At 48.7% G+C, this 14,969-nt stretch overlaps 3 protein-coding genes and 1 non-coding gene across 4 annotated transcripts; 3 read left to right on the forward strand and 1 right to left on the reverse strand.

Moving 5' to 3' along the window:
- Nucleotides 1-1,159: 1,159 nt before the first annotated feature.
- Nucleotides 1,160-1,242, reverse strand: VTN77DRAFT_t116. Its single transcript has one exon. It is a non-coding gene; the product is annotated as a tRNA-Arg (tRNA).
- Nucleotides 1,243-2,593: 1,351 nt separating this feature from the next.
- On the forward strand, nucleotides 2,594-4,561 carry VTN77DRAFT_7605 (uncharacterized protein; the record flags this gene model as incomplete). Its single annotated transcript, XM_069424012.1, has 3 exons — nucleotides 2,594-2,726; nucleotides 2,842-3,063; nucleotides 3,153-4,561. 3 exons carry the CDS (start codon nucleotides 2,594-2,596, stop codon nucleotides 4,559-4,561), a joined length of 1,764 nt encoding a protein of 587 aa, XP_069275374.1.
- A 648-nt stretch (nucleotides 4,562-5,209) lies between these two features.
- Nucleotides 5,210-11,901, forward strand: VTN77DRAFT_7606 (uncharacterized protein; the record flags this gene model as incomplete). The annotated part of the gene is made up of 4 exons (XM_069424013.1): nucleotides 5,210-5,371; nucleotides 5,434-10,821; nucleotides 10,876-11,820; nucleotides 11,884-11,901. The coding sequence occupies 4 exons, from the start codon at nucleotides 5,210-5,212 to the stop codon at nucleotides 11,899-11,901; spliced, it is 6,513 nt and encodes a 2,170-aa protein (XP_069275375.1).
- Nucleotides 11,902-12,969: 1,068 nt separating this feature from the next.
- On the forward strand, nucleotides 12,970-13,793 carry VTN77DRAFT_7607 (uncharacterized protein; the record flags this gene model as incomplete). Its single annotated transcript, XM_069424014.1, has 2 exons — nucleotides 12,970-13,291; nucleotides 13,345-13,793. The coding sequence occupies 2 exons, from the start codon at nucleotides 12,970-12,972 to the stop codon at nucleotides 13,791-13,793; spliced, it is 771 nt and encodes a 256-aa protein (XP_069275376.1).
- Between the last annotated feature and the right edge of the window lie 1,176 nt (nucleotides 13,794-14,969).

The raw sequence follows: 14,969 nt of genomic DNA on the forward strand, positions 1-14,969 counted from the left end.
CTGACGCGCTGCTCATTGGCTGATAGCAGAATGGCGGGTGAAGATCAGGTGCCCTGAAGTGGAAAGTCTTGAACAGTTGAACCCTCTCCACACCGAACTTCTTCGTTGCAAACTTGCGAGTTGCCACCAGCTCCACGACTTCTCCGTCAGTCGGTTTCAAACTTTCAATTGATAGGTGAACTAGCGCCGAAGCGACGATAGAAAAGGTTATTCGCGGGCTTTTCCTACCTAGGCGCGGGCGCACACGACCACTGCGGAACGCAATCACTGGCCAGATTACTCCGTACTGTATTACTCTTGTTCTTTTTTTTTCTTTTTTTTTATTCTGCTTCCACTGTTCAAAACGTCTTTTGATAGTCTCTACTCCGTATTTTGTTGCATCTATTCAAACTTTATACAGTACAAAGCTGGCTGGGCGGTTGTGAAGTGCGGGGGTCCGCGCGGATTGAGCCCGTCAATGTGAAGGTTAGCAGCGGATTAATATTATTCCCACGCATTGTAGATAACAACAGCAGATGTTGGAGAAGGAGAATCAACCCTATTGCATAAGTTATAGGCTGTAAGTATCAGGTTAATCTAGCGATTCTTTTGCACCAGATCAGCTAGTTAGCTGTAAATATTTACTGTAGTTCTTTTATGGGAAGCTCAAGTTTGTCTCTGGAAGGACCTCGGGAGTTGGAGGTAACTAAATAATATTGCTACTTCAAGACGGCAGAAATGTCTATACCTACCTAGGTAGGTAATAATATTACAGAGTCAGGTGATCAGTTCACCTATGGAGTAGGCCCATTTTGACTTTTTTTTTTCATTCAGCGAGATCAATCGATGAGTTGAGGTCTATCCTATCCTTCCTTATCGTTCGGCAACGCCGAAACAAGGCTACATGTCTAAAACTCTATCCCAGACCAAAGGCAGTCACCTCAAGAGAGCTGTTGTAGCAGACGAGATGCGACTTGCCACGGCTCTATCAAAGAAGAACAAATCTATTTCATAACCTCAAAACTAAGGAACCAAAGTTCAGGGGTGGATGCGTTAATGAGCTCGGTGGATGGAGAAGACTGATAGATGGATAGAATCTATCTACAGAAAGACTGAGTGAGTGTGCGCCCGAAAAAAAGTTAAAAAAGAAAGGTTGCGAAAATGCAAAGGGGACATCACACGCCCACGCCCGGACTCGAACCGAGAATCTTTCGCTTACGTAATCGTAGAAGGCGAACGCGATAACCATTTCGCCACGCGGGCTCTCAGCAGTTTGACCTCCCTTGGAGGGGGAGGGGCCAGTAGCAAGCCTTTCCCATTCGACCAACACGGCTTTATGTTGTGAAATTAGCCCTGGATTTTAGATAATGTGTAATTGACACCCATGTTTCGCTAATGACACGCGCCCCTAATTTCTTTTAGTTAAGGTCTGAAATCATGTTACCACCAAATTTTAGGTACTATAGTAAATCTGATCATAAAATTTTCATGCTCTGAGCCATATTATATAACTCCCAAAATACTGATTTTTTATTCACTCCCTCCCCCTTCCCCTTCTCCCTATGGCTGCATAAAATCATTACCTGAATATAAATAAAATTTAAAGCCAAAGGTGCCTAGTAAAAATTACTATATATAATTAATCTCGTGTTAAGGTTTAATACCTAAAAAATTAAGTAGATTAATACTCGGTACTTCCAATACCTTTTACTTAATTTCTTAAAAGGGAAATCTTAAATTAAGCCAAAGTTACTCAAAAAAACTTATATAAAAATCATATAAAAAAAAGACCATATAAAGACCAAAAATCTAATCTAAAAATTTAGTATTGAACTAACTACTAGTTTAGCATAATATATTACTTATTTATTTATGTAGAGAGTAGGTTGGCATATGGAGAGGGTCTATGTAGTCCTCGCCCTTGGGGATTCAGGACATTCTCTCTTTTTGGCGGGCGGCGAGAGGATTAATATTAAGGTTGCCATTGAGAAGGGAGACAGGAGTTTGTTGCAGTATCTCACTGTTTACGATGGAGCGACGACATACAGGATGAGCCAGTTCTATCGGAAGATAGTAGGGAAAGTAGTCATTGGAATACATAGGGTGGAGTGAGTTCTGCAGGAAGCTATTTTACCTCGTTTGCTGTTATCATCCTCGTTGCGAACACTCAAGTAATGACAAGGCTGTATATTAACAACAGTAGACATTGGAGAAAGGGAAATATCAGGCCATTGCATAGTATTAAACTTAGTATGGAGTCAATCTAGTGATTTTTAGTGCCAGATCAATTAATTACCTACCTAGGTAGTTATCCACAAATATATAGCACTTTCACAAGGATAAGTTTGTCTCTGGGTGCACATGTAATCTGGGTGCACATGTAATCTGGGTGCACATGTAATCTGGGTGCACATGTAATCGTTACTCCTTCAGACGCATCCAATCTTGGCGCAGATGCGGGGGTGCTCGTGAATATTGAACTTAATTAAGGTTACTGACACATTGTACTTCGAGAGGAGTCATCGACAACTAGTTTTACCTAGGCAGGTCTACGATCCTCCTCCTTAATCACTACCCCTTCCATTGAGCATTGAGATTATTGAAACACCAAACGATGATCACCGCTGAAGAGGAGGACCTTGAGTGGGAGTTGGATGAAGGAGTCCCCCAGTTCGAGGATCCGTTTATTCAGAAATATCTCCATGGTCGCGAGGCTCTTATTGACGAGGAACATAAACAGCGACATGGTAGGTGTACTCAACTCTCTGCATGATTTTGTCTGATTTTTTTTTTAAATAAATGGCGCTGGCTCAATCACAAGATTGCCGAAAATTGTTATCACTAATATATCGTCTATCGCAGACTTCTCCTTTCGCAAATCCATGTCTCCGGTCGTTGCGGAGGCGTGCAGAATCGTGGCCCGCATCCGCGCCAAGGAGATGAGGGAAGTATGGAATCAGAACCTGGACGAAGACGTCGAGCAGCAGGTCGATGAGATCCTCTATCCTGGAGTGATGTTTAATATCGCCAAGGGGCGGATGGAGAAGACGATGCTATGGAAGATAGTGGAGAGGATGCCAAAAGGTACGGAATTACATCTTCTTTGTTTCTTGCTCTGCTATGTTGCTACTCTGCCAGAGATTCGTAGAGAGCATCGTACTGATACTCAAAAGGAGCCCTTCTTCATGCTCATCTGGATGCCATGTCCGACCTGGACTTCTTGATTGAACAGGCATTCTCTACGCCGGGTATCCACATCACCGCCTGCAAACCGTTGGTGAGCGAGAAAGACCTCGAAGTGGCTCCATTTACTTTCCAGTATTCCTCAACTCCCTTAGCAGACTCAGACGAGAAGCAGTCAATATGGACCGAGGCATACACGCCATCCTCACTCATCCATATCCAGAAAGCGGCATCCACGTATCCAAAGGGTGGCGAGCGTGGATTTCGAGAGTGGTTGAAGAGCAGGATGATGATTGCCCCCGAGCATTCTTACAATCATCACCACGGAGTGGATGCCATTTGGAAAATCTTTAAACGCACATTCCCGATTATCGACTCTTTACTGTTTTATGAGCCCATTTTCAGGCCCTGTTTCCGTCGCCTGTTGGCTGAGCTTGCCCAAGACGGTATCAGGTATGTAGATTTCAGGATTGCATTTGACTTTCCGTACCGTCGCGAAGGATGTGATACCCCCGAGACCAACTACGTGGAATTCTTTCGCGTCTTTAAAGAGGAAATCGAAAAGTTCAAGGCTTCGGAAGAAGGGACGGGGTTCTACGGAGCCAGGATGATTTGGACCACCCTCCGCTACCACTCGAATCGACAGATCATCGAGAATATGAAGCAATGCATTGTCGCCAAGAAGGCCTATCCAGACATGATTTGCGGCTTTGATTTGGTCGGGCAGGAAGATGGAGGAAGGCCGCTGGTGGATCTCGTCCCTGTTCTTTTCTGGTTTCGTAAACTTTGTGTCGAAGAGGGAGTTGAAATCCCGTTCTTCTTCCATGCGGGCGAATGTCTTGGGGACGGCGACGAAACGGACCATAACCTGTTCGATGCCATCCTCTTGGGCACGAGGCGGATAGGACACGGATTTTCTCTCTACAAACACCCGCTGCTGATCGATCTGGTCAAAGAGAAAAAGATCCTGATCGAATGTTGCCCCATCTCCAACGAGATCCTGAGACTCGCGAGCTCGATCAAGTCACATTCCTTGCCTGCTCTCCTAGCCCGAGGCGTGTCGGTCGCGCTCTGCAACGACGATCCGGCGGTCCTAGGCCATGGAAAGAACGGCCTCACACACGATTTCTGGCAAGTGCTTCAGGGTCTGGAGAATATGGGGCTGGAGGGCCTGGCCACGATGGCAGAAAACTCCATCAGATGGAGTTGCTTCGAGGACCAGACGTCGGCAGAGTGGCTGGCGGACATTCAAAAGGGCATTACGGGAAGAGGGCTCAAAGCCAAGCGTCTGCGGGAATGGTATTCGGACTTTGAGAAGTTCTGCCAGTGGGTTGTTTTGGAATTCGCTGGGCAGGTGGATGACGAAGAAGACGAGGAGCAAGGAGAACTGATGAATTAATGAATGCGTATGCCTAGTAGGGGGGATCCATGAAAGACATGTACGATGGTATCTGAAGATCAGGTAGACACAATTAATGGGTAATGCAATCCTATTATTCTGCGGCCAAGGAAATAATATCCTGTTGGGTGGTCATGCATTAACAAGGCAGCAGCAGCCCAGTGGTGTTCCAGAGTTGCTTGTGCCAGCATCACTGGGTCAACCCCGCCACAGGTCCGGATGGCTTACTTGGCAGTGCCCGAACAGCTGTCTCGCCGCTTGCCGCAGTGGGATGAATGGATGATGTTCTGGATTCTGTGGTGTGACGCGGCGTTGGGGGCCCTCTTGAATATAATCGTTTGTTTCTTCCTCTTCGTGACCCTTTTTATATCTACTCCGTACGGAATAGTGGAACGGCGGCTCTGGTTTGCCGCCGTCACTAATGTTATCGGCGCCATCAACAGCACTATCTCTCGCCCTATCGCCCTCCCGCTTTCCTTTCCGGTTAAGCAGATCGCCTCACCAAGCTCCCTGGGGTAACTAACTACTGTTGACGGCGAATGATCCTCACGCGTCCACGCCTTCCTGATCATATCATGACCTGAAACTCCGATGTCAACAAAAGATATTATCTGAGCCCCCTTCTGGCTCTTTTTTGCCGTCGGCGAAATGGCGTCCTTCCTCCCATCCTTCTTCCAGAAGCGGCTGTTACGGTATGCGCTGTCCCGTCTGGAACTGGTTGACACCGATGCCTTGGACCTGGACAGTCTGGGGATCCGGTGGGGGCAGAGGAGCACGTTCGAGCTGAGGGAAATCGGACTGAAGTTATCGGTACGTCTGCATGCAATATGGCCGTGATGTTGAAGCAGTACTAACCTGACCTTCCGGAATAGAAACTATCCTCTCTCCTGCATCTTCCCGCCACGTGCGAGCTGCTCAAGGCCCGGATATCCCTGCTTCGGGTGACCATTCCTGCCGACATCTACAATAGCGGTATCATCGTCGAGGCCGAGGGGATAAATGTGCACATCAGGCTGCTGCCAGAGGCTGGGCCTGAGGAACAGCAGCCTGGGGCCGGTGCCGGATCATATAAGGAAGGCAAATCATCTCCTGTGGATGGAGACCGCGTTCTCCCAACCACCGCCGATCTAGCACAGTCGTTTCTCGAGTCCGAACCCAGGGAAGAGAAGGCTGAGTTACAAGCGGCAATCTCGTCACAGTCGCAATCCTTGCAACGGTCCTCAGCATCTCTCAGTGATGATGAGGAAGAGCTTGGACTTGGAAACGAGGGGGTGTCGTTGCCCAGCTTCGTTGCCGCATTCTTGAAAGGTGTTGTCGATAGACTGCAGATCAAGGTGAAAGATGTGAGCGTTCGAGTCGACATGGATCTGCGCCAAGATGGACCAGTGAAGAGATACCCTGAGGAGAAGCCGGATCCAGTCACGGTGTTGTTCTCTGTCCAGGAACTCTCCATTGATGGAGTCACCCATCCTGGCTCAGAAGAGACGCCGTCGCTAAAGGCAGGAGGGCGGCTAGTTTCGCTATCTACCATCCACGCGATGCTGGTTTCGGACCCTGTTGTCTTCTCTAATTACTCTCGCTTTGCAGTTCCTCCTCCATCACCCTCTACAACGCACTCGGAAGTGAGCCATGCACCGAGCAGAACCGATTCGCTGCCGCCGCCGTCGCCGACCCCTCCACCGCAACCACAACCGCCACCGTCAAGCTCTGGCTCTGCGAATGACCTGAGTCGCTCCATAATTCTTGATCCCTCGCAGCACGCAGAAGATCCGACGGGCTCAAATGCCCAGCCCCTAGAAGATTCGGTGTACTCTTTTAGTGGTCGATTCTCTGATGCTGGAACAGAGGCCGAGTATGGCGGTGAAAGCTACCTACATGATAAAGGCGTCTCAGGGAGCCGGTACGATGGTGATGATGACGACGATGATAACTTACTTGACGGCCCGGCGTACCTCGACCAAGTTTTCCATTCCCAGTTAGGTGATGACATCGAAGCTTCGACGACCCTTCCCCCGGAACTGTCTAGTGGGGACACACCGCGCCCTCAGAGTCCTCAGTATGACGCCCCGGAGGTAACGATGACGGCACATGAGGAGACATCTCGTTCTTCGACGAGCCTGACTGCTGGGCATCATGATCCGGGCAGTTCTTTGCCAGCGCATCCATCTGAGTATAGCGAATATAAGCGAGCCGCGCCACCAGAAGCGGGTTCCAGAGCACAGTCACCGGCAAAGTCGACCGTCTCCTCACACCATGGAGATCTGTCTGAGAACAATAGACAGACCATTCATGCGACACCTTCTGCTTCGAGCCGTTCCAGCTCGCGATCTGAATCGTCAAACGAGGACCTTTCAGAGTCCAAGCTTTTTTCTCATGAGGAAGCTGAGAGCATGTACATGAGCGCCATTAGCCATGCGTCTGGGAGCTCTACTAGTTATACTGCGGACATGCCCGGGGCTTGGGGTTCGTCGAGTTTTAGCAGGTCACGTCGAGAGCCGCATAGTCCTGAACTGACTCCAGCGAACGTGCCGGATATCTCTGTCGCTGGAGAACCTATCGAAGCAGGGGCCTCGACTCCAAGGCTCAGTGCTCAAGCTGGGGGTTGTCCTGCAAGCGAGGATATTGTGGGGAACTCCCAGCCGTCTTTGGGCAATTCACGGTTTCCCTTTAAGCTTCAGTGTGAGACAGAGGAAAGAGGGTGTAATTCACTCTCCGGGTCTTTACACGGAGACCCAGAGGTCGCTCGCAAAGTGATTGACATTGACAAAATATCTATATGGATTCCTTCGGATGGGCCCGGTAACGCAGAAGCCGTGGATACATCATCACCTGTACAACATAGCAGACATGCGAGTCGCGACATGAAAAGCTCTACCGCGAGATTGTCTGCATCAACGATGGATGATAGTATCTGGGCTTCAAAAATTGATCTGTCAAGGCGACTCCGCAGGGATTCCATGGCGTCGTCGATGGCATTCGAAGGCCTAGAGCCGAGATTACCGACCTTATTGGAGTCACAAGCAATGGATCCCCCATCTAAGAGGCCCTCGGATTCCATTGCGATTGATGTTGACGATGTCGCTATTCAGTTTGACATAGCCACTGGTTGGCTACTGGTGAAGGTTGGACAAGAGGTTCTGTCCGTCTTCAGTGGTCATTCTGGTCAACAAAAGCAGCCAGAAACCACTCACACCGCTGCGGCGCAGGGCTCCTTGAAACTCAGCTTTACCCTTGGTAACTGCTCAGTGAAATTTTTGGAACACCTGGCAGGCTTCCCTTATCGCGCCCAAAATACGGGATCTTTGTTTTCTCATCCGAACCTCTCTTCTGTTGAAGATATCATCTTGCGAGCGACAATATCGGGCTTGAAGGCCCACCTATCCATCGTAAACGATGTGACAAAGTTCCAACTCGACCTGGCAAAATTCGTCTTTGGATTTGCTTACGACGATTTTCTTTCATTTAACGAGGAGTTGAAAATGAGAGAGTCAACGAGGGACGTCTTGTCACCTATACACAGCGACATTTCCCTCTCCGTAATCAAGTCTAGTGAATTCGCGAAAGCCAATCTTACGACGCTTCCTGTCCACCTGAACCTTAATATCCAACGGCTGGAGGAAACTCTGGGATGGTTTGGTGGATTGAGTACGATCCTGGAGCTTGGAAGTTCCATGGCTTCTGTGTCCACTGTCAGAGGAGGGAAGCCTGAAGTCTCTGACAGGCCATCTCGTGGCGTGCACTTTGAGGGCGTTCCTGCTCCTCGTCCGACTTCGCCAACCACAACCGGGTCTGTTTCTTGGAAAATAAACGTGAGAATCGGTGGCACTGTGGTCGACTTGGTAGGGGAAAGCTGCTCTATGAAGCTGAAGACAACTGCCGTCAAGGTTGTTAGCCGGTCCGAGGGCATTGGAATGCAGATTGATAAGGCTAAACTGAGTGGACCAATCCTTCTTGGTGATAGCAATGGTGCTCCAGCAAAAGTCAACTTGGCCAACATCAGGATCGAGTACTTGTACTCTCCAAAGGAGGTTGATCTGGACCGACTTCTTTCTCTAATCACGCCGTCCAAGGACAAGTATGAGGAGGAGGACGATATTATGCTTGACACACTCCTCAGGCAACGGAGGCAGGGAGCTGTGCTTCGTGTCACTGTTGCGGCGGCGAAGGTTGTTATTTCCAGTATCCATGAGCTAGATCCTCTGTCACATCTCCTGAACGAACTGGGGAAGCTGTCAAGTGTCACAAAGTACCTGCCGGAGGATGACCGTCCGGGTATCTTGACTCTGGCTCTCGTTCGTGAATTAGAGGGTCAACTCCATATAGGCGGGAAAGTGGGAGATTTGAGCCTTCTTTCGAACGACTTGGAAGTAGCCCATGTCAGCATCCCATCTCTCGTCGCTGCTCAAATAAGGCGTATCGCGCTCACAAGGAACGATGTCGAAGAGCTTGTAGGCGAAGCATTGCAGCTTCCCACGAGAGAGAACGCAGCACGGTCACCTTTACCGATGATAATGGCTCGTTTTATCGCGGATGAAATGGACCCTACTGTCAAGGTTAAACTTCACAATATCCGTGTCGAATATACGGTACCATCAATCGTGGCATTTCTCGGGCTAGATGATGGCACCACAGCAGAAGTGGCTGCTAATATGGCAAATTCTATTGCGAATCTCACCGACCTCCACGCTTCGCAGCACAAGTGCACTTCTCCTTGTGATTTTGAGGGGTCTAAACCTGATTCGATGCCGTCAAAGCTCACAGTTGCTCTAAGAGACTGTGTTCTTGGTTTGAACCCGCACGGTATGCCTGCGAAAGGCCTTGTCATCTTGACCTATGCTAGGTTCGCCGGAGCAATCCATGACGATGATCCTTCCGAAGCTACGTTGGATGTCAGGAAGGCGACCTTCATGATTATTGATGATGTGCAGAATATTGATTCGGTAGACAATCATCCACGTCAGCACACCCTGGTCGCTGGCCAGAGTGAACAGGTTCAAGCGTTCGCAGATATGGGCTTCGTTCCTATTTCCTATATATCTTCGGCTTTGGCTGTAGTGAAAGTGGTGCAGCTGGATGATGACGGCAAGCGATCCCTCGATGTTGAATTGAGGGATGAACTGCTCATCCTCGAAACCTGCGCTGACTCAACTCAAACCCTGATCAACCTGCTCAACGGTCTTATGCCGCCTACACCACCGAGTACAGCTCTCAAGTATCGAACCGAGATCGTGCCCATTCAAGATATGCTCGCTTCGTTCTCAGGGGACGCCTTTGCTACTGAGGGTCCTTCGGGTCCAGCACACGAGCAGCTTGCACATGGGATGGAAGACAACGTCGACAACGAGCTTGAGTACGTCAGCGACTTTTATCCGCCAAAAGCGGACTATCCAGACGATACTCTCAGCGGCAGCGTGGCAGGTTCCTCGCAGACAGGCCATCTTCTAGACAGCTTCCATTCGGAGTACAATGTCTCGTCTAGTATCTCAGGTCTCGATTTCCAAGATGATCATTTCGCTAAAAAATCTAGCGTCGGAGGCACAGCGCATAGGTGGGACTCGACTCACAATACCTACGGACTCGCAAACGATGTCAAGCTGCATGGCAGTCCTCTGAGAGTCAGGGTTCGCGACGTTCACTTCATCTGGAACTTGTTTGATGGGTATGACTGGCGTCGGACGAGGGACACTATATCCAAGGCCGTCAAGAATGTTGAGATGAAGGCTGCTGAACGACGCGCAAAGGCTGGAAGCCGCCTATCCCTCGGTGAAGATGAAGAAGAGTCAGTCATCGGTGACTTTCTTTTTAATTCAATATATATCGGAATTCCTGCCAATAGGGATCCTCGTGATTTGTCTCAGGAGATCAATCGCAACATTGATGATTTGGCCAGCGAGACGGGTAGCTACGCTACTTCGACGACGGTAACTGGATTGACCTCACGCCAAAGCCAGTCCCCGTCAGTAAGGGGCAGGAAATTGCGTCTTTCTCGGAGCAAGCACCACAAGATGACTTTCGAGCTGAAAGGAATCTGCGCGGATCTGGTTGTTTTCCCACCCGACTCGGGCGAGACGCAAAGTTCTTTGGATGTGCGTGTTCATGATCTTGAGATCTTTGACCACATCCCTACATCGACATGGAAGAAATTCGCCACATACATGTACGATGCTGGCGAAAGAGAAAGTGGAACGAGCATGGTACATCTGGAAGTGTTGAATGTGAAGCCGGTGGCGGATCTTGCGGCGTCGGAAATTGTCTTGAAGGTATGTATATTTGAGTCCCTTTAACTCGTTCTGAATCTCACATAAATGTCACAGGCCACCATACTACCTTTGCGCCTTCATGTCGATCAAGACGCTTTAGACTTTATGAGTCGGTTCTTCGAGTTCAAAGATGAGTCGGCTCCTGCTCCAAATGCCCCCGGTGACACGCCGTTCTTGCAACGAGTCGAAGTCAACGCCATACGAGTCAAACTTGATTTTAAGCCGAAACGAGTTGATTATGCAGGTCTGCGCTCTGGACGTACGACAGAGTTTATGAATTTCTTCGTCCTCGATGAAGCGGATATGGTGCTAAGACACGTTATCATCTATGGCGTCTCGGGATTTGATAAACTTGGTCAAACGCTGAACGATATCTGGATGCCGGATATCAAGAGGAATCAACTCCCTGGAGTCCTGGCAGGGCTGGCTCCCATCAGATCGCTTGTGAATGTGGGAAGTGGCGTAAAGGATCTTGTTGTCATCCCGATGCGCGAGTACAAGAAGGACGGTCGTATTGTGCGAAGCATTCAGAAGGGTGCACTTGCATTCGCCAAGACAACAACGAGTGAGTTGGTGAAGCTGGGTGCCAAGCTTGCCATTGGCACTCAAACCGTCCTCCAGGGAGCGGAGGAGTTCCTCACTTCTCCCAGTGAGCAGCAGGGTCTTCCTGGCGATGGGCGTTTGGAGGATGACTCGGCGGATGAGGAAGAGAAGAAGCAGATTTCACTTTACGCGGATCAACCGGTGGGAGTGGTTCAAGGTCTTCGGGGCGCGTTTGCTAGCTTGGAACGGGACTTGCTCATGGCTCGAGATGCGATCGTCGCGGTTCCAGGAGAAGTGATGGAGAGCGGCAGTGCGGCCGGTGCCGCGAAGGCAGTATGGAGACGCGCGCCGACAGTCATCTTACGGCCTGCGATCGGAGCAACCAAGGCTGTTGGTCAGACGCTTTTGGGAGCCGGTAATACGTTGGATCCTGCAAACAGAAGGAGAATTGAAGATGTAAGTTTGCTGTCTTTTGAGCATGTCTATTTTGAGCATGTTCACAAGCTGACTCTTTCACAGAAATATAAGAGACATTAGAGTGCATGTGAAGGGATCATCCGATTATGCATGAACCTACTACGGCTGACTTGAGTTCATCTTGCATGAGTGAGTCTTTTAACTATCTATGAATTTGGCGTTTCTGGAACGGCCTGTCGAATACGAATACGATCTTGTGTGTTACGAACGGATACTTGAGATTCCCCTTGCCATGGCATTTTGCTTGGACGTGATATTATTTCATGTTAGTCTAGTCTCTTTCCACCCTGGGCTGGTGTAGTTGCATTTGGCGAACAGCATATTATTATCATGATGATAATGATTAGCCGGGTTACATTTACGTGATGCTAGGATGTATATACATGATTGACGTTGTTTTCTTTTTTTTTCTTTTTTTTGACCTGGCTTTGTTTATTTTTTTTTCTCGAGTCTATATTGAATTTGCTAGAAGAATGAGAGAATGAGAATGAAAGAATGAATTCATGAGTCTGTAGTCTTTATATTTTCCGACATAAATGATCAGATGTCGGGTGATTATGCGTGGCAGCTACTACCTGGACACTCCTTGTCACAATCTAGATAGATAGATCACGGGCATACCGTGGAAGGGCCATCTCCCCAAAGCTGTAACCTCAGATTTTCAATCCTTCTGAACTGAACACAGTCTATCCTCGACGGCCCCCGAGATTGGAAGTGGTTAACTGGTTACGTCATATCGCATCTATGTGTAGAGCATTAGCAACATAATAGCTGTAAGATTAGCGCCATTGCCAGTGGTTGAAGGTCTGATTATAATGCTTGTTCTCACCTCATTTGCATCCCACTGCCCTGCCCCCATTCTTCTTTTTCTTGAGTGACGGGAAGATTCGATTGATTCGGCCTCGTTGCAGCCAATTCATGTGTATATACATGGCAGAATACAGAATTTAATAGAACTTCAGAGCTGACGCTTGCGAATCTCGCGATCGTCCGGAAAAGGTAGGCGTCGAGCCACCTGAGAAGTCCTGTCGTTGTCAAAATAGAGCACGTGAACGGGTTGGTAGATTTATCACGTGATCGAGCTCATATCAAGAATCTGCAGACACCAATCTTCCTGTTGTCTCCTCCATGGTGGATTGCTTCCATTTTCTTATTGAAAATGGCGTTACATCCTCTCATGCTGTATTTAAGGAGCGCAACACAACGCTTACGATGCCAATAAACCGCGTCGCGTGGCGCAACGTCCACTTTTATGATGCGTCCACCGGAGCAACCTTGGGGGGCTTTTACCAGAAGGGCTCTCTGACCGAAGCAACTCTGGTCTGGATTCTCGGCAATGTGCTTCTTATTGTGGAAGATCATTGGACTGTCAGACACAGAGAGTCTGGTCGGACTATTACGCCATCAAGCAACCCGGTTGTGCCTGGGGATTATGATATCTACAGCAAAGGTACGTCTTTCCCTGTGTGACATCAGCAGTGGTCCCTCAGCTTATTCATCTAGGAACTATTCAAGTGAGTGATGAAGCGTGGTTTTCTCGATTGATCAGTCACGCTGTCTCGGGTCGAGAAGATGCATTCCGCGATGGGGTCCGCGCGAGAGACGGGAAATGTGTTATATCCGGGGAGGTCAATGACGGGGCCCTGTGGGGCGTCTGGGCTGGATTTCAAGCCGCACATGTGTTCCCACTGGAGCATGAAAACCTGTGGATCCAATACAACTACGGGTGCTGGATTACAAACATGGACGGTATCGTGGGAAGTTTCAAAATAAACTCCATTCAAAATGGATTATTCATGTCAGAGAATTTGCACACTCGCTTTGACCAGTATCTATTCTCCATCAACCCGGATGTAAATATCTTGGAACCAGAACTTGTCCCAGCCATACTACTAATACGACAAAGGACGGTTATAAGGTCATCACGTTCATGCCTAACCACTGGGGAATAGACGGAAGAATCCTTGACCTCATCTGCCGCAATCTAAACAATCCTGATCGTGTATCAGATGAGGTGCTGCGGTGGCACTTTCGACAATGCATACTTGCTAATATGCGAGGCGCAGGGGAGCCTGTCTTTGAGACGGATTTCCCCGCTGGGACAGATATGATGGCAACACTGCGCGCTGAACCTTACGGCAAAGAGAGGTTCGAGATGGAGCTCGCATCGAGGCTGAGATTCATGCCTGGGAAGGCGAGGTGAGATCTCAGTCAAGTCCTTGTCGTCTCTTCAAACGTGCTAATTTTGAAATCTTCTAGGGCCGAGCGCACTGAGTGACGGCTTTTCTGGTCTGACATGGCTTGGGAGTGCGGTTCTATGGAGTTGTGCGGTTCTATGGAGTTGGATCAATATACTGCGTGTATGATGATGAATTTTCGATTGTGACCTGGCGTTTGCTTAGTGGTGGACTCTCGATATGGCGGCTACTTTCCTTTTATTTGTTCAAGGAATACCCCCAAAGGCTAGATCCCGGAGTTATTTCAGATTTCACCAACCGACTTTCAAGCAAGATTGTCTTTCCATGTGGTTGAAAAAGCTTTTAGAGCTTTAAGGTCAAATACCAGCGATACCGGTGCACGTCTCCTGGTCTTGTAGCTTCCTCTACATTGCTTTTCCATTCCTTGGCATCTGCACATCAAGGTACTGGGTATCTGCATGGTTGTCTCAAAAGGCAAAGGCGAAGGAAGACAACAAACTCCGGCTGATCGAGCCAAGCATGATAAACTGCTCTTATAAACATAAATGAAAAACAAAAGCCAATTCTTGGTCGTACCTCATCCAAAGAGAACACAGTACAGAAAAGAGATGCCAGTCTTGGCGGACCATTCTTGGTGTGGGGAGATCGTCTCAGCACGCGCCAACCAGGGACGTGTGTGGAGTTAAGGACGATGGGCTGTGGGTGTTGGTGCACTTGATGCCAAGACCAAGGATGGTTAGCAGGACGCTTAAAACAGCATTAGGTATAGGCGTTTCTGGCAGCTTGCTAACCATCTCATTGTTAAATGGAGCTATAATTGTGACGGCTCAGTCAAAAACGAAGTAAATTCATATTTGGTAGCCTAATTACAAGAATTCGAAGCTGAGGAAGGAAGAAGAGAAGAAAATTGGAATCAGGACTGTGGGCGAG

This window comes from Rasamsonia byssochlamydoides (assembly GCF_041956645.1).
Source record: "Rasamsonia byssochlamydoides strain NRRL 3658 unplaced genomic scaffold VTN77scaffold_61, whole genome shotgun sequence".
Classification (NCBI taxonomy): domain Eukaryota; kingdom Fungi; phylum Ascomycota; class Eurotiomycetes; order Eurotiales; family Trichocomaceae; genus Rasamsonia; species Rasamsonia byssochlamydoides.